Source organism: Cornus florida, unplaced genomic scaffold (assembly GCF_030987335.1).
Source record: "Cornus florida cultivar Cherokee Brave unplaced genomic scaffold, ASM3098733v1 CherokeeBrave_3.0.0_Hap2_Chr08, whole genome shotgun sequence".
Classification (NCBI taxonomy): Eukaryota; Viridiplantae; Streptophyta; class Magnoliopsida; order Cornales; family Cornaceae; genus Cornus; species Cornus florida.
In genome coordinates this window covers 1,962,432-1,990,002 of record NW_026775578.1, presented here as the reverse complement: position 1 = coordinate 1,990,002, position 27,571 = coordinate 1,962,432, and the positions used below count along the sequence as shown (strand labels likewise).

At 36.3% G+C, this 27,571-nt stretch overlaps 1 protein-coding gene across 2 annotated transcripts; it reads left to right on the top strand.

The window, feature by feature from the left end:
• Positions 1-9,359: 9,359 nt before the first annotated feature.
• On the top strand, positions 9,360-25,690 carry LOC132268833 (DExH-box ATP-dependent RNA helicase DExH8). 2 transcript variants are annotated; one of them, XM_059769691.1, is made up of 14 exons: positions 9,360-9,630; positions 10,720-10,897; positions 11,857-12,030; positions 12,233-12,380; positions 13,357-13,671; positions 14,410-14,556; positions 14,627-14,807; positions 18,315-18,595; positions 18,693-18,818; positions 18,929-19,073; positions 19,145-19,398; positions 19,477-19,671; positions 22,582-23,103; positions 24,990-25,690. In XM_059769691.1, exons 1-14 carry the CDS (start codon positions 9,465-9,467, stop codon positions 25,227-25,229), a joined length of 3,072 nt encoding a protein of 1,023 aa, XP_059625674.1. In that variant the 5' UTR covers positions 9,360-9,464; the 3' UTR covers positions 25,230-25,690. The 2 variants fall into 2 exon arrangements, with proteins under 2 accessions (XP_059625674.1, XP_059625675.1); XM_059769692.1 differs by lacking the exon at positions 9,360-9,630 and adding an exon at positions 9,768-9,971.
• Positions 25,691-27,571: the final 1,881 nt, after the last annotated feature.

Sequence of the window (27,571 nt, the reverse complement as noted above, 5' to 3'; positions counted from 1 at the left end):
CATCAATCCGGATTTACAGTTAATGGAAGCATTAGCTGTAGCTAGAAAAGAACGTCCGAGAATTATGGGAATGTGTTTTCTTGGATCATGGACTGGTTTCATATCAAGAACCACGAAGTCTACCGGGAAGTAGAATTTGTCCACTTTTATGATCACATCTTCAATAATTCCCCGTGGTTGCTTAATAGATCGATCAGCAAATTGCAACACTATCGGAGTTGGCTTTAGATCTCCCAACCTAAGTTGTAAGTAAACCGAGTATGGGATCAAATTGACACTAGCGCCCAAGTCAAGGAGGGCCCTTTCTATCTTGTTGTCACCAATGACATACAAGATAGTTGGGGCGCCCGGATCCTTATACTTTGGAGGAGCACTGTGTTGAATGATCGCACTCACATTCTCAGTTAGTCTTACTTTCTTTGGCAAATGATTTTTGGAAGTTCGCTTTTGAGTGCACAAATCATTGAGAAAATTTGCATAAGGAGGGATTTGCTTGATAGCATCCAAGAGGGGCAAGTTTATCTTTACTTGCTTGAAAACTTCTCACATGTCTTGAATTTTGCAATTTTTATTCCCAAAATGTGTCGACTCTTGGAGACGTTGAGGAAACGGAGCTTTTGGCTCATAAGAAGTTTCCACATTTGGGGTGACATGCGTGGGATTTCCGTGAATGGTATTTGGACAAGAAGAACTTGGATTTGGATTGGAAGAGCTTGAATTTGGATTTTTCAAAGGAGGATTTTGTTCACTTTTGTCTCCATCGACCTTGTTGTCGACCACTTTACCACTCCGAAGGGTAGTGATAGCTTGAACATGCTCAAGACTCGGCCCACTCGGAGAAGAGGTTTTGTCAATTGCATGAATCCTTCTAGGATTTTCAAATGGTTGAGCGTGAAGCTTACCCTTGTCCATTTGGAGCAATTGGTTCACCGAATTAGCTATTTGGCCCACTTGATTTTTGAGCTTAGCTATGGATTGAGTATGGGAGTGAACCATTTGGAGAGTAGGCTGCAAAGATGTCAAGAGTTGCTTGTTGGAATCCATGATTTGCTTGTTTAATGATTCCATCATTTGCACATTTAATGATTCCATCATTTGCTTGTTTGCAGCCACTATCTCATCAATTGGATTCACAAGAGGTTGAGTGGAGACATTTGGATTGTATGGAGGTTGGTAGCTTGAAGAGGCTTGGAAAGGCCTACCTTGATATTGAGAAGAGGGCTGATTTTGAGGCCCTTAATTTTGAAGTTGGGAATTTTGTGGGGCTTGTTGCCTCCACGAAAAATTCGGATAGTCTATCCAACCTAGATTATATGTATTAGAATACAGGTTATGCCGGGGCCTTGAGAACATGGCATTAGCTTGCTCTTGGTTGGGATTGGGAAATTGCTCCGGTGTGGGGCAATCTTCCGAGATGATGGAATGGACTAGTACATAAAGCACAAACCGAACTTGCCGGATTTTGAGACAATGAAGGGGGAAGATGTGGTGCCATCAATTGGTAGAATTTATGAGCAATGGCATCCACTTGAGATGATTTCTCCCTTATTGATTTTTATTGACAAGGATTGGTGTTCTTTGGAGTGGTTGAGGTCGGAGCCCTACGAGAATTGTGTTGAAGTGAATTTTCACTCAAATTCTTAAGTAAGGTCCAAGCCTCATCCGCATTCTTGGACATGAACATCCCACCACAAGAAGAGTCAACCGTGAATCTATGGGTGTCGGTCAAGCCGGCATAGAAAGCTTGCACTAATTGTCATTTTGGGATCAAATGATGAGGACACTTCCGAAGAAGATCTTGTAACCTTTCCCAAGTCTCGTGGAGTTGTTCTCCATCAACTTGAGAAAAGCTTAGAATGGAACGCCTCATTTGGTTGGTTTTACTCACCGGATAATACTTCTTAAGAAATTCTTGTTGCAATTGAGCCCAAGAAGTAATAGAGTTGGGAGCGAGGGAGTTCAACCAATATTTTGCCCTATCCTTTAGGGAGAATGGAAAAGATGTAAGTGGAGTGCATTTTCAGGAAATCCTCTCAACTGGATGGTCGAACAGATTTCAAGGAACTCATCGAGATGCTTATATGGATCTTCATTATCAAAATCATGAAAAGATGGAAGCATTTGGATGGTACTCGATTTGATCTCATATTGAGCTGCATCGATGTTTGGCATCACTATGCAAGATGGAGAAGCATAGGTGGTAGGGATGAAATGATCTCTAAGAGTCATTGGCTCGATATTAGGAATTTCAGCCCTTTCATTCCCCGGATTTCCTATATTATCCCCCATTGTATTAAATTCAGTTTCAAGATCCCGTGTAAGAGTAGGTTCCCTAGGGTTCCGTCTAAGAGTTCTTTCAAGAGAGTTAATATCAATAGGAGAATCGATTGTGGGTAAGGAAAGTGACCTACGACCGAACATCAACAACAAAGCATATACTCAACAAAGCAATTCATCAACCACAACTCCACATACGATGTTCCCTTTCTCCTCAATTATCAAGACAGAAAATAAATGGCCACGACAAGGACCGATGCTTGAACACGAAATTTAAAACAATAATATAGCCTCAACAAGGGCTTGCAAATAAATTAACTACTTCTAAGCTTAACACATGCACGATATCTAACAATGTGAAACTAAAAGGTCAAGAAACTTACCTGGGGTCCTCTAGACTTACGCTTTGCTAGCGTTCCCACGGCGAGATTCGAGTCCCTAGAATCTTACAACACGAAAATGGTTAAACCACACGAAAAATATGCACAAAACACAATATGCACAATCAAACTAAATTTAACCCTAAACTTTGGTTGTTAAACCGTTTGCAGTCCCCGGCAACGGCGCCAAAAATTGATCGGTTGGTCAATCATACATCAACCTTCGCAATAGCACGAATCATTGTAAAATAGGGCTATTGGTCGGGTAAGTCGAACCACTGGGACTGCGCTAGTCTAAGACAACCTAAATGTCTAGAATCATTCTTAGAATGATAAGGGGTAATAAGGGTTTGTTTGTTTGTCACTAAAGTAGAAATGTAAAGATGCATAAACTAGTAGATTGCAAGGAATGTAAAGAAGTGAGATACAAGTAGAAAAGACTGGGGAGATGAATCCACTACCTACTCTATTAATATGCTAGTATGTGGTTAACTTGGGAAACAAATTAGATATATGGCAATGATATATAGCAATACAAAATTACTACACTATCTCCAAGAATTTCATAGAATCAAGATTTAAGCATAATCCCTCAAAGTTATACATGCTTGACTACCTAAATGAAATTGTAGCTTCACATATTCACTAAGCTAGGGACTATCAAACCCTTCAATAACTATGGTGATAGCACATGGAGCTAAGAATCAAGAATAAATCCATCAAAGGGGGACCCTAAGTTATGGATTAACAAGATTCTCAAATACATGCCAATAAAAACACTTTCACAATCTTGTTTCCATTGTCACTATGGAAATGAAAGCAATACAACTATGAGAACATACATTCTAGGAGAAGATAATATATTCAACATAATCATTTATAAGAGTTTATGTTCATTACATCAAATACAAGCTCTAGACCATGAAAGTGCCATATATATACATATTTCCCAAGATTAAACCAAAACTAAGACATGGTTACAAAGTAGGGCTTCATCACCTCCCTAGATAGGGAGTTAGTTACCCATTGCCAAGCTAGAAGAATGAAGAAGCTCCATCTTCATGGCCATTTTCGTGCAACCTTCTTGGAGCTTGAAGAACCCCTCTTTTTCTTGCTCTCTTCTCTCTCTTCTATCTTGCAAAAATGTAGCTTTGATATGTGTGGCCTTCCTTGCCTTATCTCCTTCAACAAAGCTCTCTCTCTCCTCCAAAAACATCCCCAACCACCTCATAAAGAAGTAAGTAAAAAATGAGGAAACAAATGCACAAGTGGCTGCCAAAATGAGAATTCCCGAAGGCAATTCTGCCCCAAATTCGAGCACTCTAAGCAAGGCCTCGAGCACTCGAAAATGGAACAGATTGCTCCATGCTTGCTTTGATTCACCCAGACCTACTTTGGTAAAACAGCCATAACTTTGCGCTCCAAACTCCGAATGACAAACTGTTTGAATATTTGGAAAGCTGACTTAGAGCTCTAAAAACTTTATGTTTTGGTACAGATCTAATTCTCAAGTTTGGTTGGTCGAAATTGAAGATCAAGGCAGAAATTCATTGCTGCCAGGCAGTTCTGAGCACCTCTAATAAGAAGATCATAACTCTCTGCTCCGAACTTCGAATGACGAACTGCTTAAAGATTTGGAAAGATGATTCAGAGCTCTAAATCTTTCATGTTATGAGGGAAGTCCAGTTCTTGAGTTTGCTAGGTCGAAAATGGCAACAAAAGTCAGGTTCCACTGCTGCCAAGCTTCGGCATTGTGCCTCTCTTATCCCAAATTTCAACAAAATATCATTCTTGCTTCTTTTAAGCCAATGAACCTAAAAATAAACAAAAATGCACAAATGAAGATAATCTACATAGCAAAATCAAATAATGGACGTAACTAATACAATTTAGGGCGCTTGAATATATAATATTCGGCGCTTATCATACCGCCACCATCGCCACCGACTTTCACCATTGCACGTCGCTTTCCATCACCACAACTGCCAACGACTTTTACCACCGACACCGCTTTCCTTTGTTGCAACCACCACCACCGCTATTGCCTTTCAACACCACCACCAACGCCACCATCACCTTTCACCACCGCCACCACCTTCCGCCACCACTGTCTTTCACCATAGCCATTACCTTCCACCACCACTGCCACCACCGCCACCATCTTTCACCACTACTACCACATTCAACCACCGTTTTCCACAACCACCTTTCACCGCCACCGCCACTGTCTTCCACTGCCACCACTACCACCTTCCGCAATCACCTTTCACCGCCACCACTGCCTTCCGCCGCCTTCGTAACCGCTTTCCACCACCATCGCCGCCGCAATTGCCTTCCACCACCACCATCGCTTTCCACCACCTTCTAACATGCCCACCACCTTGTTAAATTGTTTTTCAAGTTCATCATAGTGCTTTATTTGAGGTGAAGGTATGAAGAGATCCTTGTTCGAGGTTGAGTTATGAATAAGAACGTGAAGATATAATTTTGAGCCAAGGTGGAGATTGTTGGGTTTGTGGCTCAAAATTTGTGTGCATAAAATTAGTTTCCTTTTTCGTTTTAGAAGGTTAAAATTATTAGAGGAAATTGTATCACATTGTGTTTTTATTTTAGAGTTTTGATCATTATGGTAACTCCTTATAGGCAAGTTAAAGAGTACTATCGTTCATCTTTTTCTCCGTCTCCGTGGGCTTTATTAGGTGATTTCAATATCATAAGACACCCCAATGATAATTTTGGGGGGGTCCCAAAAGTGGAATGCAGATATGGATGACATCAACAATTGTATTTTGGACTGTGAATTCACTGATTTAAGATATACGGGGGTTTAGTACTTATGGTCCAATATGAGCTATGGAACAGCCAACATTTCTAGAAAGTTGGATAAGGTTTTGGTCAGTGATAAATGGTTGTCTGGTCTTCCTACTTCCAACTGTGAGTTTCTTCCTTTTGGGGTTTTAGACCACTCCCCAATGACTATCAGTAGTGGAATCCCCAATCCAAAAAAGAATATTCCATTTAAATTTTTTAACTTCATGGCAATCACAAAGATTTTCTAACCACTGTGGTTTCTGTATAGCAAACTCAGATTCCTAGCACTTCTATGTATTTGGTGACGAAGAAGCTTAAGTTACTCAAACATAAATTGAAGTTACTAAACAAGAAGGATTTTAGTGATGTGTCTTAGAGAGTAGTTAAGGCTAAAGATGCTCTTAGTACTTGCCAAATGGCTCTTGATAATGACCCTGGTAATGAGCACCTTAGGAGAAAGGAAAATGAGTTACTGCAGGGGTTTCATAACATATCCATTGCTGAGGAGCAGTTTTACCTTCAGAAGTCCAGAGTCAAATGGCTTAAAGAGGGGGATCAAAACTCAAATTTCTTCGTGAAGACATTCAACACTAGATGCAATAGGAAGAAGATTGTTAAACTCAACTTTATTGATGGTGGATCAATGGAATCTCCAAGTGGCATAAAAAGATGAAGTTGTCCATTGCTTTCAAAACATTTTAGGAAGCGAACCATTCTCCTATCATGGCACTGATGCCTTGAATGGAATCTTCAACAAAAAGGTGCCAAGCCAGTTCATTGAGTCTCTAGCTGCTATTCCATCTTTGAAAGAAATTAGGGACTGTTTTTTTTCTTTAAATAGCACAAAGTCCCCTGGACCTGATGGGTATAATGCTTTATTTTTCAAGAAAGTGTGGCCTATTGTTGGCAATGATGTTTCTATGGCTGTGAAGGAGTTCTTTCTCAATGGCCAACTTCTCAAGGAGGTAAACTCCATTTACCTTGCTCTTGTTCCTAAAGTTGTTAATCATTCTTCTATGAATGATTACAGGCCTATAGTTTGTTGTAACGCTAAAGTTATTTCCAAACTCATTGCTGAGAAGATCCAACCTGTGCTACCTTTCATTTTGGGTAAATACCAAACTGCCTTCATAAAACATAGAATAATTGGTGATAGGATTTTTATTGTCCAAGAACTACTGAAAGGATATCATCCTAGTGTTGGCTCCTCTAAGTGTTCTCTGAAGATTGACCTCCATAAGGCCTATGACTCTGTTAACTGGAAGTTCATTATTAAATTCCTCACAATCCTGCAATTCCCCAGAGTATTTGTCCAGTGGGTTTTAGCATACATCTCATCTCCATCTTTCTCTATCTCTATTAATGAAAAGTTAGCTGGGTACTTCAAAGGTATTAAAGGATTAAAACAAGGTGATCCCATTTCACCTTTTCTTTTTGTGATTGTGATGGATGTGTTGGACTCCATCATCAATAAGCTTGTTACTTAGGATAGCCACTTTAAGTATCATTGGAGATGCAAGGCAAATAAGATCACTCATCTCTGTTTTGTTGATGATCTCCTTCTATTCGGCGGCAACCGGGGCCATAAACCCTGAAACTGGAGAAAAACGACAAAAAAAGAATTCTATGAGTACACGAGTCGACGAAAAGTGAAAATGAATCCCGTACGAGGATCCAGGCTCAAAAAGAAGTATTTTTGCAATAACTTTCGTTAATTGCACAATGGCCCCTCCAAAAAGTGAAAACTGCACAACTTCCCAGAATGAAAATATCTTCCAAAAATAATTTCTTAAAAACCCCTGAAATAAAATATCTTCAAAAGATATTTATGAAAAACACCCCAAGAAAATAAAAAGATTCTGAAAAACTATGCATCCACGCCCCTATAGACACTGGGAGTAACCAGAGTACTTTATTGCAAAAGTAAAGATATGTATTTCGTGGAAACCACTTAGGATGAAGACACGTGAAGTCGAAAACCAACTCTGAGCACGAAAAGTGAGGTTGTGCCAAAAAGTGACAAACGGGGAAAAGACGAAATAGGAAAAATGATGAAAAGTGAATAGTGTCGAAAAACGAAAAATATGAAAATGACTCGGTCGTTAAAGAAAATTGTTAATCCAAACAAAAGAGTCTTGAAAACCATTTCCAAGCACTTGAGATGACACCAAGTGACAAGAAACAGAAGTCAGAAAAGAAAATTAAACGGAAAAAAATTTATCCGTAAAATTTGAGAAAAAATAAATGAAGGAAAATGACCGGGTCATTACAGAAGACTCTACAAATAGAGAAGGGTGTAAGAGGTTTAGAGATAGAGAAAAGATGTAAGGGGTTTAAGGGTTAGCATTGTGAGGAAATGGGAGAGTATATGTAATCCCCGAGTGTATACATGTAGCCTCAAAAGAGATGATGAGTAAGTGAGTAGAGTTTTGACATGTAGTTGTATATTATTTTCCTTGATTCATAATAGTGAAATATCTCTCTTCCGTGGACGTAACCCTAGAGTTGGTTGAATCATGTAAAATATTGTGTTGTGCGTGGATGTGTATGATTGTTATCTCCATATATACTTGTGTTGATGTGATGTGATGATACTTTCGCTGGTTGTGATGAATGAGGGATTTAACTCTCAACAACAGCGGACCGTTGAGTGGGTTGGAGGGAGTTAATTATCCCCAACACACCTTCCACCACCACCATCGTCAACAATTTCCACCACCACCACCACCACCTTCCACTACCGCTACCTCCACTGCCTTCCACCACAATCACATCCACTGGTTTTCACCACGACCATTATCTCCTTCGACAACAACCGCCACATTACTGCCACCGCTTCCACCAACACCACTGCCGCCTTCCACCGTCTTCCACCATCGCCATCGCCACTGCCTTTCAACATCACTACCTACACCACTATCGCTTTCCACCTCCACCACTATCCACCACCGCCATTGCCACCATTTATTTTAAAAAATTATTAGAGAATACCATTTTGTTAATTTAATTTATTTGTTACTAAAAGAGATATTTTGAATAATTTAATTTGAAATTTATTCCATTATAAATTCTAAATTGGTCAAACCAAACAGTTGAATGGTTATTATCATTACATTCCTACACATTTCATATTTACAATAAAACAATAGAATGAGAATGGTCATTCCATTTCATTTTCATTTTCATTTCATTACCACTTGTATTCCATTTCATTCTTGCACACCAAAGACAGTACTAGAGTACAAATGTTTCCCGGGTTGAAAGTGCAGTAGAAAGACATTCCACCTTTTTAAAATTATTAATTTTTTTTTAACTTTAAATGTATATAATATTAAATTATTTATTTTTGAAAAATTAAAAGAGTAAATAAGTAAAGAATTTTGTTTTATTTGACTTATCAACATTAACAACTAATTAAAAAATCTTACAATGAACAAGTGTATTACTAATATGAGATTGAGGTAATAATTATTATATAAAAATGACTATCTCGATAAACGAAAATTTTGTCAGAAAAAAGAAAAGAGAAAAGTAATGATAATAAGAGGAATGGATTAATTATTATTTATTGGATAACAAAATAAAATCTTTTTTTGGTTTCAAAATAGAAAGCAGAGAAATAAAAGTGAGTAAAATAAAAGTTCAGTTTGAGTAACAAAAAAACCAGTCGGAAAAGATAAAAAAAATACAAGTGAGGTGGGGATCCACAAATTCTAACTTAGTAACCAAGTAAATGCTCGTATAGTATTGACAGTAAACCATCGCACATGATTGGCCCAAGCAAGGAGAAGTCACCTTGATTGACTCTAAATATACCATGAGGTCAAGTCTTGTCCTCAAGTCTACGCGACCGCGTCTCTGTGTCAGAGTATAAACAAACACCTTTTGAGGAAATAACGTAGTACTAGGCGGGAGAGAGTGGGGACACAGAGAGCGATTTTTTGTAATCGTAATATAGAGAGAGAAGAGGAAAGGAGTGAGGCGAGGGTTTCGACAATGGGGTCATCATCATCTCCGACTTCGTCCAGTTACTCTTCGAATTCGTCACCGTTCGCTTCTTCGTCGAAGTTCTCTGGTCTTCCTGTAATGTCTCTCAGAGATAAAATCGTTGAGAAGATTCAAGATAATCGCGTCACTTTGATAGTCGGCGAAACTGGCTGTGGTACTTCCACACATACAAACACACACTCTCTTCATCTACTCTGTATTTACTTGTCAATTACTTTTTGTTTGATTTGAGTGGAGAAACACGGCTACATTTCTCATTCTTTCTCCGATTATTTTCATTATTTGTTGATCACTGAACAACAAATGCGAGAAAAAAAAAGAAGAAAAGATAAAAATATTATTTAGCGTTTAGTTCCACCAAGAAACGAGAAATTACAAGGATTTCTGCGTTGATTTTTGGTTTTCATGGGAATTAAATGAACTGAAAACAGGTTTTCAACACTTCCGATTTATCTTCCAAGAATCTAAAATCAAATGATCTAATACCAACAAAAGGTAATTTTTTACTCGAAATTTCTTTTTGTTTTGTTTTGTTTTGTTTTTTGTGTCGAAACAATGGGTAGATTTATAATTCTTTATCCAATGGTTCTGTTTTTAGGGTTTGAATTAATTTAGAACTGTTTGTGACTCTTTATCTCTCCAGTTCATATATAGAGATATTTGGTTTGATTTGAGTGCCTAAACAATGGTATGTATTTCATTCTTTCTCGCTATGTTTCCCTTGGCAAGGGAGCTGAAGAAAAAGAGGAAATAAGAAAGAAAGGAAAAATAGTTTTCTAGTATCTGTTTTCAAGAAAGGAGAGACTAGGGGGATTTTTGAGTTGATTTATAGTTTTCAAAGTTATATGGTTTTGAGTATTCTTTTTGTCTTCTTTAATTTCTGATCATCTAAAACTAAATAATTTCATGCTAAAGAAGGTTGTCTATTTGCTTTGAATCTTTTTCAGGTAATTTTGGTGTTTCAATTTTAAATTGGTTGTGAGGAACTCAGCTTAATTGTCTATGTTGTATTGTTAGACATAACAAGAGTATTGAATGATGTCATCTTGAAGTTGTTTGGTTCTCTTGGGTGATGTTGCATTTGATTGTCTTAATCTACTTAATAATTTTATCACATTCTGACTTTTTGATATTAAATTTTGCATTCTATAGATTTACTTGTTATGTGGTGATAAAACCTATATTTCTTGATTTGTATGATTTTCTTGAATATAATTTTTTTCCCCTTGTTCTGATTGTTTAGGGAAGAGCTCTCAAGTTCCACAATTTCTTCTACAAGAAAACATGAAACCCATATTATGTACACAGCCAAGGAGATTCGCTGTTGTAGCGGTTGCTAGAATGGTAGCAAAAGCTCGTCATTGTGAAGTTGGGGGCGAGGTTGGATACCACATAGGCCACTCAAAGGTCCTATCAGAAAGGTATATTCTAGCCAATACACTGTTAAGGATCCTAGTCCTTATACAGGTTTAAGCTTCATGCCGTCACTTGTAAATTGTGTGAGTTGTTCCTTCTCCGTTCATGGAATTTTTTATTTGCATCACCTTCGGCGCTAGGGATTAGTTGAATTCGTTGTCTGCATATTCTGATTTTGACTTGTAAACATTTACAAATTTTTATATTGACAGGGATATAGTATTTCACTCTTGTTTGCCTTTCCTGTGCTGGCAAGAATGGAATGCTTCTGTTAGAGGCTGTTATATTATCACGTACTTCTCTAAGGGGTTTTCTAGATTTTGCACACGGTGGGGTTTTCCTGAATTTGCTCCTCCCCCCCAATTTTTTTGTTTGTAGGTGGGGATGTGTTGGAGAGGAGGCTTGAATAGTCCGTTCTTACTTGACCTGCTTGCTTATAAGCTTGGTCAAATGCCAAAGAATCCTCATCTTTCAATCTCTATATACGTTTTCAGAGTGTATGTGCCTCTGTTTTGATAGAGGCTGTTATTTTTCTTTGTCTTCTCACATTGATTTGAATTGGCACGTATTGCATCTTTCAATGTGTTGTTGGCACTATGGCATGATTATGGTGCCTATTCACATGATATAGGATTCGTCGCTATTTTTGGAGAGATCGAGTTAGCTCATCTATTGGCACTTTGGTAGGACCAATGTTGTGTTGATTGACTACTTGCAGGGGTTTAACATTTTGGCGTAAGCTATAATCTTGTAGATAACAGAGGTCATATTTTCCTATTCCCTCCCTCTGTCTCTGTCTCCCTCCAGTGGCTTTGGGCCTTTGGCTATTCTTAGTCTGAATCAAAATTGTCCTGAAACATTTTCATTTTCTCTTTAATTACTGTCATTATTATTTTACTTGTGTATGTTTTACAACTAGCCCAGCTGCTTATGTTCTACCCCTTGTAAAAATATTGTGCTGCAGATCAAAGATTGTCTTCAAAACTGCTGGAGTTTTGTTAGATGAGATGCGGGAGAAGGGTTTGAATGCGCTCAAGTACAAGGTTATCATTCTCGATGAAGTGCACGAAAGATCTGTAGAGTCTGATCTTGTTCTTGTTTGTGTGAAGCAGTTTTTGCTTAAGAACAATGACCTGAGGTCAAAACATCTCATTCCCCCTAGTTCACAATTTTTTTCTTTATCACTTTGCACATGTGTGATTTTTTACTTATTTTTGTCTGTTTGAAACTACAAGAGGGAGGGCTTAACCACTTGCATGCCATGCATCTTAGTTGAAATCATGGGGCCATAGCTGGCTATTTCTCATGGATGTAATAGTTTTTTTGAATATTTTTTTCAGGGTAGTATTGATGTCTGCTACCGCTGATATTGCAAGATATAGAGATTACTTCAAGGATCTTGGTCGGGGTGAAAGAGTAGAAGTGCTTGCAATCCCCAGTGCTGGTCAGCATACAATTTATCAGCGAAGAGTTTCATATCTTGAACAGGTAAATCCTATTTACAAGGGGATTGCCGACATCCCCTACAGCGATAAACACTAGCAACATTCCCATTTTTTCTGTTCACGAAAATGTTCTCCTGTGCCGTCTCTTAAACTCATGTTAGTAGCTATTCATGTCTCCTGTGCCTCTGGAGGATTACAATCAAAACAGCAACAGAAAAGGGAAGAGGATGTTGCTGATGATTCATCACGCGGGTTTATTGGTGAAATCCCTGATCCGCCTTCAAAGGGTGAATATTCAATCCAAACCAACCAACAAGGGGTCCAAATTATGCTACGTTGTCTGTTGGTTCCATTACCACTGTCTTATCCGATAATAAACATATTGCTTCTGGCAACACCGTTGTCAATTTAAATCCCATGCCACTTCCTTCAGTGACCAGGGATGCCAATGATTTCAACCTCCACCACATTTAACACAACCTAATAATAAGCAAACAATTAAGGAAGAAAACCTTGAAACTGAAATCTTTGTTTGTCATTCATAGAGCAAGTGAATGGCTTACTCATGGAAGGATTTTGGACTGTAATAAAGAAGAAGATTAACCTATTTTAAAAATTAGAGCTGTAGAAGACAAAGGCCCTCTATTCATTCTCCTTGCAGGGGAGCATTCTTGTGTTCTTGTTGGTAAGGCAAATGTCCCTTATCGTAGTTGATGTTAACATTCACCTTCTATAATGTTAGGGTCTCACGCACAATACATAAGTTTATAGTCATTGATAATATTCTTTTTTATTTTATTTTTTTATTTTAATGTGCGGCATCTCTACCTTGTAAAAATAGGAACTAACAAAAGAATCATGCTTTTGCTTCCTTTTAACGCTTCAATATTTAGAAAATCAACTTCTAGACCGGTGCTTTATTGCTCCATTTGTTGGTGTCCTCTTTGTGAGCTTCATGGTAATTATATTGTTGTCATGCATAAGTTATCAGTTATTATTGTTAGCTGTTGACTGAACAGGTAACCGAACTTCTTGGAATAAAGTCGGAGCTATTGTCTTTGAAATATTGTTCTGGGCCAAGCCCTTCCATGGCCGGAGCTGATATCAAGTCCGAAGTGCACACACTTATACATGATTTGGTGATGCACATTCATAAACATGAGCCAGATATTGAAAAAAGTATTTTGGTTTTCCTTCCAACATACCACTCACTGGTGCAGCAGTGGTTCCTTCTGAAGCCTCATAGTTCTTTTTTCAAAATTCACATTTTACATAGCAGTATCGACACTGAACAAGCCTTCATGGCAATGAAAATCTGCAAGTCCCATCGCAAGGTAAGCCTTTGAATTTTCCATATTCTTTCTTTTGAATGGCGTTATGTGGTTAGGGGTTCCCTTCTATTGATTCCGCAATTTTGTAGGTGCACAACATTTTTCACTTTGTGTTTACATTGCATATTATTACTCAACTTCTTCTTGTTTTTTTTTTTGAAAGTTATTATTACTCCACTTTCACTGACTCAGATTTAGTTTTGATTTTAGATATGGTTAATTGTAAACGAGGTGGTGGAAAAGGGAAAAAAAAATCTAAATGATGTCGATGTGCCTGTTTGTGTGAACAAGAAGGAAACTCTTCTATTCTTACTTTCTTAAGTGATTTAATGTTGCTTTTTCTATTTTATTTGGAAGTATCAAGAGAGAAGAACAAATAATAAATGTGAATATTTCATGTTATAGAAGCAAGGAGTGGCGGGGCAGTGTAGACACTAGATTCAGTGAATGAACATTAAAGGAGTACCGGGACTCGTCAAGTGTGTCTATGAATTTTTTTTTTTTCTTAAATCTTATTTAGCCAATCTTTTACATCAATTATTTATCTTTTTGAGCATATAAATTCTTCAAAATACGTCCTAGTAAATGTGAGAAGGCAGCTTTGATACAAAATAATATAGAAGTTTAGATCTGTCTGCACTCCACCCTTCCCAATACCCTGCCTTGATGAACTAGAATGCATAACGACCTTTACATCTTGACTTGGTCGTGGCTATTCTCTGAAAGTTTCTTCTGGTGCAGGTAATATTGGCCACGAATATTGCAGAATCTTCAGTGACAATACCAAAAGTAGCATTTGTCATTGATTCATGCCGTTCTTTACGAGTTTTTTGGGATAGTATTAGGAAGAATGACTCTGCAGAGCTCACCTGGGTTTCAAAATCTCAGGTATTGAGGAATTATTTGTGGTTCCTAGGTTTCCTGTTTGAGAAGATATGCTAAATGCTATGTGCCGTAGGCTGAGCAGCGTAGGGGAAGAACTGGTCGGACTTGTGATGGCCAGATTTATCGATTGGTTACAGGATCTTTCTTCAATCAGCTACAGGAGTATGAGTGCCCAGCGATACTGAGCTTGTCGTTAAGACAGCAAGTACTTCTGATTTGTTGCGCTGAATCAAAAGCCATTAATGACCCCAGAGGTATTCTGGTATATTTATTCCATTGCGTTTATTCACTAACCTAGTTAAGTAATCCAAAAAAAAAGAAATTAAAATACTATGTCATCCCTATGACTGAAACAATCAAGTGTTTCCTGCCACTTTCTCTATTTATTGCATGTTCTAAATTTCATCACCGTTTACAAGTCATTCATCACGTCGCCACCTATAGACTTTTAGAATTGTGCTCATATATAGCATGTGGACTTTTTATTTATTATTTATAAAAGCGTGAAATAAATTCAAATTTTGGATTAATTAGTTTTCAAAGAGTACAATATCTTTTTCACCGATGATCAAGACATGCAAATGCTTCGATAGCCCAGTGGGTTCCTTCGGTGGACTTTGGAGCGCCAGGCTTCGATTCTTTGCATCTACTAATATAACTTCTAACACTTCTTGCCTTGTTAAATAATAATAAAATAAAGACATGAACCACTAATTTAATTAATTTTAACTCTTATGGGCATCTTATGTTATGCCCGTCCATTTCATTATAGAGCTTTGTCTTTGCTATTGATTTTCCTATTTTAAAATTTAAAGCTGGTCAAGGGTCGTAACAGAGGCATCAATAGATAAACAACAAATTATTGAAAGTTGCTCGAAAAGTTAATAGTTTATTCGAACACAGCAGCATGACCATCCTGCTTGATTTCTTTTTATTTTTATTATCTAATCTGGACTTGTGTTGAGCATGCTCCTTTTATTTGAGGTGAAGTTGGGTTGGGATATCACTAGCCTGTTGAGTTCTCCAGTCGCCCTTCGTTTTGGCATCAACTCAACTGACCCCCTATGAGTTTCAGCTCTAAGTTGAATAATAATAATTGAATCTGGTATGTCTCATGGATTCTTTCTAATCAGCAAACAACTGTGTTATTTATGATCCCTGCATTTTCCATATTTTTGGTTTCTGGATAGGATGATGGGCAACTATCTCATCATCGAAAGATTTGGGAGGATCTAAAAGATCAAGTGAGAAGATGTGAACATGGACGGAGCCAGCTTGGGCCCAGGGTGGCACGTGCTCCCCCTGAGCCCAAGATGGCCCATTAAATTATATATATATAGCATATAATTTGTATATTATTACAAAGTGCCCCCCCCAAATTATTATTATTTTTTTCTAAAAAGCCCCCCTTGCCTAGGCTGGCCCATTAATATATATATATATATATATATATATATATATATATATATATATTGTTACCCAATAAATGACTCTACCGGGGGGGTGGGGGTGGTGTTTGAATAGAGTCTTAGTTAAACAATGGCTAATTTTCGATTATATAGAATTGCAATTTCAAGTAAACTACTTATCACAATTATGCAATTATAAGATATGAAAGTAAGCAATTAATAGCACAATTATAAGAGAGATGAGGGAAGAGAAATTGCAAACTATAACACGATGATTTTTGCGAGGTTCGGAAACTCCTACTCCTTTGCTCAAAATCCCTCTTGAGACTTTCCCAAATCCACTATGGCTTCTCCTTACGGGTGGAGAGCAAACCTTTACAAGAAGTAAGACCTTGCTAAGAGAACAACCTTCCCTTAGACTTCCTTTGGATCACACCAATCTTGGGTCACACCAACCCTTACAATTTGAAGCGAACTTGCTTTTTCTTCCTTTGCTAAAAAAAGTCACACCAACCCTTACAATAGATTGTTGAAAGAATTTGTTGCACAATAATATCTCCCAAGATTGATATGCAAATCAAGCTCATAACTAGAGTATATATGAATATAAATGAAGCTCAATACTCTATGAATGAAATGTATGAGAGAAGATAATACAAGTGAAGAACAAAAACTCTTATGCACTCAGTAGGATCTCTCAAGTTCTTTTCTTCGCCCACAATGTCCAAACATTGTGAATTTATAGCCCTTTGATGAATATAGCCGTTTGGGGGCATTATGGTAAGTTCCCATGAAGTCAAATGGTCATTATAGCCGTTGGGATGCTTCTAGAACTTCATATTAGATGAGTGATCTGATCGATTACATGAGTTATCTGATCGGTTAGATGACTTTGCAATTCAACATGCTTGTTGTTTTAGTCATCTTATCGATTACATGATGTGATCTGATGGATTACATTAGTTCCTGCACTTCATTTGATTTTCAATTGCCCATATCTCAGTCAATATAAATCCAAATTGGGTCAAATTTGATTTCAAATTTATTGGCTTGAAGTTAGCTTTCTAATGGCACTGACCTCACTCAAAAACTAACTACAAAAATAGTTATGGCAGTTTTAGCGCAACCTAGTCAGGAAATTTGTTGTTCTGAAACTTGCTTTTTATGATGGTCATATCTCAGTCAATTTAAATCCAAATTAGGTGAAATTTGAGATCAAGTTGAAGGGCTCGAAGTCAGCTTTCCAATGCCACTGGCCTCACTTAAATACTCCCAACTACTGAAATAGTTATAGCAGTTTTAGTGCAGCCTGGTCAGGAAATTTTCTGTGCTGAAAATTGCTTCTTATGAAATTACCATCTCTCTAGCACCTAGGACTTTGATGAATGGTTTAATTAAGTTCAAGTCCTATTTCTAAGAGTCTAGGGACCATTTGAGATGATGTTTATCAAGTGTGTTGGGTCCTAGAATTTTATACCAACTCACGGTAACAAAGGTCTTAGAAGTGAATAATTATGTTCAATGCCTTAAAACTCTACTTTCTAGAAACCAATATAAGTCATATGATTAAAGTGCATGGTCTTAGTATTTCTAGCTCAAGTGTTGAGTTGTTTCAAAGCTTATGAGAGTTTGAACTAACTCATTCTTAGCAAAGACTTCATATATCATTTTTATGTAATGAAGCTCTTAGTCAATTGCTGATGTTTATGAGGATTCATGAATGATATAAATGATATGCATGTTCCTATAGAGATGAGTTTCAAATGGATTCATAAATACTTTAACATTGAATCCTAAACACTCACCAAGCTATCTACCCATTTCTTCAAGCTTTGTCCATGATCGTTTAGGCTTTGAGTAATTCTTGCTTTCTTCCTTTGAGTTACCTGCTTGTTCATTGTAGTCCAAACTATTTTTGAGTGGACTTGCATTTGGTTCCTTGCAACTTTTTTTTTTTTTACATTGCTTTCCATTGATGTGATTTTGAACAATGGAATACTTGGAATTATCTTTATTGCTTCATTGAGGTCATCGTGGGAATATGAATCATCTATATCACTCAATGTAAACCTTAGTCCTTAACTCCACTAATGGTTTGTAATCATCAAAATTACTAGATTGTCCTTGGATGAAATCCTTAAGGTCAACATATATATATATATATATATATATATATATATATATAGGCATCTAGATGTGAACCTGACAAATTATTCCGGTTTTGCTAAGTAGACTTGAAAGCTTGAAGTGTCGTCTGCCGTATTATAATAATTGTCCAAGTTCTTGTATTTCAGGATTATCTGAATGAAAATGAAAAGCGTTCCTAATTATGGCGCTTCTTTGTCATGTTAGTCTTGTTGCAGAAGGCTCTAGATCCTCCAGATCCAGAAGTTGTTGAAGGTGCATTGAGTTTGCTATCTCACATCCATGCATTGGAAAAAACATCTCATAGGAACCGATTTGAACCTACATTCTACGGAAGATTGCTTGCCAGCTTTTCGTTATCATTTGATGCTTCTGTGCTTATACTCAAGTTTGGAGACATGGGAATGCTACGTGAAGGCATTTTGATGGGTATATTGATGGACACACAGCCTCTACCTATTCTTCGTCCCTTTGGACAGGAAATTTTGGTATTGTTTATTAAAATGTTCAGTTCTGGATGTTCATCATTATATTATATAGCTCAGTTCTTTTTCCTGATTAGTCAATTTTCAATATGGTCTTCAGTTTGAGGAGTATATCGAGTGCTACTACAGCACAGATAATAATAAGGGTACTGCCCTAACTGGTAGAAAGGAAGTGGTATATATGGCGAATCTATGTGCATTTCAATTTTGGCAGCGGATGTTCAAGGTAAAGCTGCTTGAAGCCTTGAATACCCTGGGAATTGTATTTTTCAACAGATTTTGAGTGTATGATTTGTTCCTGAATGTTATATGATTTATTCAATTCCTCTTTTGAAGGATAAGCACCGTCTTGAACAGTTGAAACACCTTTTGAACATTAATGGGATGGAAGCTGCACAGCTACTGCTCCCCCAGTTAGAAGAAGAATGGTGCTCTTTTCACAATCTTGTTCAGTCATCGCTACGCCATGTCGCAGAAATATGTATGGTTCTTCCAGTGTTATTTTATTACTACTCTAATGTTCCTCTTCATTGTGAATATCTTCCTGTGCAGATGAAGATGTATTAAATTCAGTTCATCGATTTCGGCCCAAATTTTTGGCTAAAGCTGATGGTCTACCATCTTTCTATGATCCTTACGAATTTCAACATACATGCCTTCTCAACTCTCAGCCAAACAGAGATGCAGATGATGAACACCTTGAGCCTGTTACTGATACTAGGAAATGTATTGCTGTACCTTTTGTTGCTTCCAATCACTTTCAAGCAAGTGAAGTGGCTGAAAAGTTGGCAACTATAGTCAAAGAGGTATTGTATTGTGGTTACTGGTGTAAATTATTCTTGACATTGAGATTGATCTTTCCTTTTGTGCATCGTGTTTAATAGATAAGACTTCAATATATGGAAGACGAATCTAGCAATCAGCACAAAGACGTTAGAGATGATGGTCCTCATGTCACTGGGGAAGCTTCTTTATGTAGATATTTTATCAGTGGCTTGTGCAACAGGGGCAACCAATGCTTGTTTTCTCATTCAATTCAAGCAAAAAGACCTGCTTGCAAATTCTTTTTTTCTTTCCAGGTACTTGTCTGGCTCCAGTTACTACTCTTTTAAGGAGTTTATTTAGTTTTCCTTGATCACTTTAGCGTACTAAGTACTACTCCCCATGGGCTTGTAGCCAGGTACCATCTGTGCTAGTAGTAAAGTGTGTATATACTTTTCTATACTTCTTGATGGAAATTAACTGTTAAGATTGATGGTTGTGTTTCTCTCTAAGATTTTGTCTCTTTACTGGGGAAAATTTGATGATGAAGAGGTGATTAAAATTTTTTAAGGTTTTTATTCAAAATTTTGATTTGGTTGACATGGGATGAAGTAATTAAAACTGATTTTAAAAATTAAATTGTATTGGTGAAATGTTATATAATAGGAAAGAATGGAAAAAGAGATTTCACGTGGCTTGCTCCATTCATGATTAGGATTAAATGGATGCCACTGCAAGGTCGAGTGCTCACAGGTCTACTAAATAGTCTCTCTCATGCTCTTATTATACTCTCAAGACTAAATTAAATTGGCTTACCAAGAACTTCCAAATTTGGGCTTGGACTTCGTATCATATACTAACACATATTTAAGCAATCTACCATTTTATCCACAACAATTGAGTATCTTTACTATTTAGTATCCTTCAGTTGTAATCTGTAAATTATGACTGTCACTTTTTCTGTCCCTATATCCATTGGCAACATCATTGAAATATGTTGAAATATTTAGGAATTTTACCCGTCTAAAATAATAGATAAACCATTGATTTGAAAACTGCCAAATTTGTATTTAGTGCCCAATCAAGTTAGAGGGGGTAATTGGTGAGGCCCCTAGACAACGGCATAGGTATTAAAGGCTCAAGGTGCACTAAGACGCCAAAGGTCTCCTAGAGCCTAAGCGCAAGGCGTAATATAAGATGTGAGCCGGATGTAATAATGCATATTAAAGTATATAAAGAATAATTAAATTGTGCAACACAAACTAGTCAATATCAAAATAAGGAAAATTTTCAACACATCAATTCAATGGATTTAACTAAATAAACATGCATATATCTTCTCTATTTGCAAATTTATTCAATAAAAAATCGATGTACAATCAGAACAATTCAATATATGCGAGACAAATAGGATTTTTTATATATCAACTAAGAGGAGGATCAAGTAAATTAATGCTCATTAGTCCATTCATACGCATATGCATTAACCAAATTAAACATGATTACAAATCTGAAACAATTAAAAACTTTAATCATTCAAACCTTACACATTTATCATAAATATTTAGAATCAATCACGAAATGCAATTAATGTCAATAGTGAGCATAGTATTATGAATTTTGTTAAGTATTTTATAAAGTTGAACAATATGATCTATTAAATAGGATCATGATATGATATTGAACATTTTAATTTAATAGTCATTAAATAAAAGGGACATGATATTCACGCTCCAAGAAAGACCCCAGGTGCTCCATTCCCACTTTTGTATAATTGAATGACAAATATAACACTAAACTTCCTATTTAACTTAAAACTCCATGGTTTTGAATGAACTACGGAATGTAATATTACAAACCTTTGAGCTTCCTATTACCCCTATTTCTCTGTGTTCCTTCCTTTCCTCAACTTCATCCTCAATGCCGATGGACACCTGATGGGTTTGCTTCTCCACTAAATCTCTCAATAATTTTTCTTATTTGTTTAAAGTTCATTGGTTCATCCTAGTTTTATCTGGACTAACTCATCTATCTTTTTTTGTTCCTAATTGATATGATGGTGATTTTTATTTGGTTTAATTCATTGTCAATTTATTTAGGGAGATAAAAGTGATCCAGGTGAAGATAGAGAGACAGCGATAGCAAGTAGAGAGAGAAAGTAGTAGAAAAGAGGAGAGAGATGAGAGGGAGATTAAAGATGTAGTTAAAGGTTATTTTTGTCGTTTCATTTATCAAGAAACATGAGTGGTGCGTTTGAGGCGTTTTATGGAGTGCAAATAGCACCTCCCTAAATTTATTGAATTTCAAGTGTCCGGTATAAGCGAGGTGTCCTTCACTAAAAATTCTAAGTGAAACTTATTCTAAATGTTATATTAAATTTGCTTTATCAAACACACTTAAGAAATGAGTTATCAGATAACATCTTAGTGAAGAAGGGGTCACTAATTGCATTGATAATTACCTTGGAATTCTATTCAACTTCAAACTCTTCAACCTCATTGCTGTGAACGGGGGAGACCATCCTGAAAGAGCTATACATAATATAGAATTACCCATTCTTGCTTGCTGCTGCACATGAAAGTTTTATGTTTGACGTCTTGAATAACAATTCCAAAAGCTTCTTTGATGTCGTATATCTCTTTCTTTTCTTATATATTTAACATATGGGCATTTTGTCTTACAAATGCTTGCCCATTGGAGTTCTTATGGGTTATTATTCCAATGAACTGGTCTGGTTCTGTTAAGAGTCTTATCATATGTGCATTTGATAATTGGTAGCACTAAGCAAAATCTTACCATCAATATATATCCTTCACTGATTCCATTTTACTGAGATTTTTCAAAATTACTTCCATCCTAGTCTGCTTGTTCCTTTATGGCTCATGATATTGTGCTTGAATTCTTGATAGAAACTTCACCTTGTCATTTTTTGTGTGCATGATGTGGGATATGGTGCTTGAATTATTGACAGAAACTTCATCTTGTTAGTTTTTTGGTACATGGTTGGTGCTTGAATGCTTGGCAGAAACTTCAAGAATTTAGTATTTGTTGCATCAGGAGTACAGTTTAATGAAATGCAGCAAAACTATAAGGGCTTGTTAATTCTTGAATCACTTCTTTGATGCTCTATTGTCGTAGTCGTTCTTGTTGCTGCCGCTGCTTTTCCTTGATGTTGTATTCGTAGGTAATTTCTATTTTTTCTAATGTCGGTCAAATTGCATCTGCAGGGTTGTCGAAATGGAGATTCATGTTTCTTTTCTCATGATTCAAGTCTTCCAGCTTCATCATGCAGTGGGTCAAGTGTATGCTTGCCAGAAGACGGAGAAGCTGATGCTGCATCACTTCTCCAGTTGTTTCCCAAGTCTTCGGATGGACGCATACTTTTATTAGACGACACAGATTTACATTTCTCTGCACATCTCGCTCGCCACTGCGATCCATCAGTCATGATTTCCACAACATGTCTGCGAGATAGCTCCACATTTGACCCATCACTGACAGGTGTCAGAATTCTTTGGGGTCTTTCTCATCCTTACCAGACAATCATCTCCAAAACAGGGATCCCTTGGAATGAAGTTAAGTGTGTTTTATGGTTTCCCAAGTTTGATAGCTACAGTGAAAATTGGGAAGAACACAGAACTGTCGTGCAAACTTTCTTCAAGTATCTAGCTGTCCGGATATTAGCAGATGCCTTGAATGAAGTGCAAGTTATACTTACTACAAATAATATCCGATTTTCTCAATTACAGGTATTAATAGCACATCATTTCCAGCCTTCATATGTTTTTACATGTTTAATGTGTATTTAAGCTTTTAGAGTAGATGGTTGGTAACATAGTATCAGAGCATGAAAGGTTCTGATTTCAAACTTCACCGTCACACTGATAATTAAAATTGAAAACACTTGTTGGACCAAAAGAAGGCCACGTGTGGGGGCGTGTTAGAGGATTTAATTATTAAAGTTAACAACTTAAGCTTTTAGAGTGGATGGTAGTTTGCATAATGCATGGTTGTTTGTAATAAGGTTAGGCTTTTCAAGTGAGATTATGTGAGGAAAGATGCGCTGCTATAAGCAGGCATGAACCTAGTAAGGGCTAGTGGGGGCATCCTATTTATATTACTACCTATATTTTTTGTTAAAAATTTAAAAATGCCCCCACTCAATTTTTAAAAATACCCCACTTCTTTTTCTTTCCCAATTTTATTTTTTTAATCCAAAAGTTAGTAAAGCAATCATCTCTCTCTCGTTTTTTTTTTTTTCCTGGTTTTTTGGTTTTTTTCACTCTCTTCTGCCCAACATTCATGGTAATCAATTATCTCTCTCACACTCGTATTCCTCCTATATATTCTTGCCCCCACTAATATTTTTAGGTCCAAAAGAAAGTAAACTACTGGACTCCCTCTTGTTTCGATCTTCACTCTCTATTTCTCCACATCGATGGTAATTTAGGAGGCCTGGACTCACCTTTAGGTCAAAGAATCTAGTGTTGGCCTGGCATGTGTCAGACAAGACACAATACAAGTCCAGAATTTTTTTAATTTCCAGACACGCTGTGGACATGGTATAGACATGCCATGGACACATTTCTGACAATTGTGTCACATAATTTGGAAATTTAAAAAAAAGAAGGTTAAAGTGGAAAATATGGCGACTTCTTTGAACATTTTTTTATAATATGATGGTCGTGAGTCATGACATAAAATATTTTAGAAATTTTGGCTTAAAAAACAATTGTTCTTGTTGCTGTAGAGTAGATTCAATGGTGTAGTTTTTTAAACAATAAACGAATAATTTGTAAATATTTTTTTGTGAGGTTAGTGAAAAATAGTATGACAACTAAAATACAGTACCGAATATAAAAAACTGTTAAAATACCTTTTTTTTTTTTTTTTTTTTTCCCCACAAAAAATACAGGACCAAGTATATAAAACGATATATTTATTAATTTCATGTATCTTCATGTCTTAATTTTTTTTTTATGATTTGTTGTGTCAATGTTAGGGGTGCACACAGTCTAGTTCGGTACGGTTCAATGCTAATTCGGAACCGAACCATTCCCAACTGTTCCTAGAAAATTGGAACCGGAACCGGTGACACATGGAACCAAACCGAACCGAACTGTGAAAGAACGGTTCAGATCGGTTCCAAACTCACTGCCAAGCTAAGAAATTGGCTATAAGCCTTCTTAAATTCCTAGGTCCATCATTGGCTGTAAGCAATCTTGAATTTCATCATTGGAGTTAATCTTTTGTTCATTTAAAGCTTTATTATAGATTTGGAACCAAGTCCTAATCAAGTAGATTGATTATCTTATCCATATTTCTTAGCTTGCCACACATCTTTTTTGAGTAACAAGTGATATATAATAGTCCTAAATTTCTAGACCATAATATTAAAACTGAAGAATAGTAACCTATTTCATTCTATGGTAATGAAATTATATAATTACATTTGGTGCTACAGTGATTTTTCTCTAGATTACATAACCATTATATAGCCTTCTTCTTGTGTTCTTTCAAGGAACTGTTGTACCACTTATTTCCATTTATGGGAACTACTTTCAGCATTTGTAACCAAGGTGGTCATGAGAATTATGTGCTATTTATTTGAGAATGCTGTTATTGTTTGTTTCAGGTGGAAAAGTTGGGCAGGGATAGCTTCTTTTTTCTTAAAGAGTCATTTCCATTTGATGAATCAAGCTTCGGAAAGTTGTTTGATGAAGTCACCACCAAAAAACCGATGTTGGTATCAAAGCCTATCTCTTACGTTTTTTATCTGCACCCTCCTACTGACATTCAGTTTGGTGATTATTCGGCTGTACTTCGCCATTGTGTACACAAACCAAACCAGTTAGAATGTGAAGATGGTTTTTAGTGGTGGAATGTGCATGGGTTAGAGATCACAAGTCATGATAAGATTGCATTCTGTAAATTGAACTCTGTATAGTGACTTTGCTTTTGGTTTACAAGCATGATCCCATGTATTTGTTATTTTAGAAGTCTGGTGTTATAACGTCATCGTGATATTTTGATATTTTGTTTTGTATACATAGGCTCTTAGATTAGCAGAAGCTTTTAAAGCCACCATTTGCTCTGTGTTTGTGGTGTTGCTCTAAAGGCCTTTTAAAGTTCAGGCCAACGCAATCTCAAAGGCACATATGAAACATGTACTTACTCCACGAGTACTAATTAGGCTAGTTTTGCGGGATGGAGATGCGCTAAAAAAGAAAGATGGTGCTGTCTTTTTATATTTTTATTTTATACGTGAACCATGGATATTTACCGAGCTGCTGATGAATTGCATTTGAAATAAACCATTTTCAGCTTTGCAATGCTTATTTTGCCCCTGCATGCATGTGACATGGGACTGCATGCTGTGTTTAGAAGGTTTCTTTATGTCATGGAACTTTTGGCAGAGGAGTACTTCCTCTTTGTTTACGCTACTTTGGAGGAAAGAATTGGCTGAAAGAGACAATTGAGTGATTTCCTCATTTTTTTCAGGGGAATTACACAAAAGCTTTAGGTGTTTTTAACTCTCCTTCAAGACCACCAGGTTTCTTGGTTTCTTGGTTTCTTTTTCCTCTCTAGAATTAAAATGGATTAGCAATTTATCTCTAATATATATTACATTTGGTTTTCAATTTTCCATTGTAGAAGAATCCTGGTACTAAAAAAAAAATTGAGAAACAACAGTAACAAAAATTATTACATTCATCTTTCATACTAGAAGTGAGAGAAGAAAGGATTGATACTTGATGAAACATTCTAGAGAAGGGAAGAGATTGTGTCTTTTTTTTCTTTTTGTTTTGTTGGATGGAATAGAAGAAAATAAGCTCAAAATTTATAGGAGAAAAGGAAATAGAAACTTTAATTTTTTTTTTTTTTTTACCATTATATCTATAATATTGTAATTTATAAAAGATAGTATTGTAATTTAAAACTTGTAGAGAGTATAATTGAGGATAGTTTTTAATTTAAAACTTTTGTAATATGTCACTAGTCTTTCCTTCTCTCTTCCGCCCATTTTTTAATGGATAAAGGTGATGAACCAAGAGGTGGGGTGAGCAAACTCTAATTCAAAGGTGGGTACAACAATAAATTTATGAAAGAGAAAAAAATTTAAATACAGAGGGATAGCATGATTAGGGTTTTGCTTCTTAGGTATTTATTACACTCATTTTTTCTTTTTCCCCTAATTTTCTCAACTTTTTCTAAAAATTAAAGAATTTGACGGATGATCATATTTGTTTGGGATCTTTAGTTGGAAAAATAAAAAAAAGAGAGGAAAAAGAGAGGAATTAGCCAGACGAGAGGAGAGAAACCTTAAGGAAGGAAGAAAAAAAAAAAATGAGGAGAGAGAAAGAGTGGTGAAAGAATTAACACTATTATACATTAACTTCAATTTATAAGACCAGTGCTATCTTGGTAACAAAGGAACGTTGTGCACGTCTTAAGACGGCCAAGTATTTGATACTTGGAGGGGAAAAAAAAAATGGATACTTTGCTTACTTAAAACATAAGAGAACGTTTCTTTGCTACGTGAGATAGCACAATTCCATCACTTTAAAATTGCTTTTCAAAATTGAAGTTAATATTATTATTTGTTTCACAAATTTGATCATCCTTCAAAATCTTAAATTTTTGGTAAAGATTAAGAAAATTTAGGGGAAGAGGAAAGAATGAGAGTGTAAGAAATACGTAGAAAAAAAACCCTAATCATCCTAGGGTCTGCATTTGAAATGTGCAAGTGTGGGCAAAAAACAAGAAAAAAGGGAGAAGAAGGAATGAAACATATTTTATAGAAAATATATATATATGGCCAGGGGAGGGACTACTGGATTAGTAATGGGCTAACTTGGGCCATAGCCCAGGTCTAATAATAAAAAAAAAAAAATCAGTACTATTATTCCTATAAGTTAATGTACTATTTTTTCTCTTCCTGTCAGCCCAACCCAATCCATAGTATTTTTATAAATAAAAGGAGTTATAAAATTTACAAAGGCCAAGCCTTAAATATGAGCAAGTCTACGAACAATGGACATGCCCAATCACAACAAAAAAAAAAAAAAAAAAAACCATAATAAAACATAACAGGGTCTAATCCAACAAACCAAACATATTGTTGGTCTATAGAAAAAGACCTAAACTCTTAGTATGTAAGGCACTAAGGTATAGGTGGATGGATATCATGTTTTATTATTGTTAAATTAGTGAAAA

Bases quoted from the DNA above. Each gene is read 5' to 3' on its own strand.
- LOC132268833 (XM_059769691.1), top strand. From the start codon at position 9,465: ATGGGGTCATCATCATCTCCGACTTCGTCCAGTTACTCTTCGAATTCG. The intron at 10,898-11,856 runs GTATATTCTAGC...ATTGTGCTGCAG, and splicing joins TCAAAGGTCCTATCAGAAAG to ATCAAAGATTGTCTTCAAAA. The intron at 19,074-19,144 runs GTATGGTTCTTC...CTTCCTGTGCAG, and splicing joins ACGCCATGTCGCAGAAATAT to ATGAAGATGTATTAAATTCA.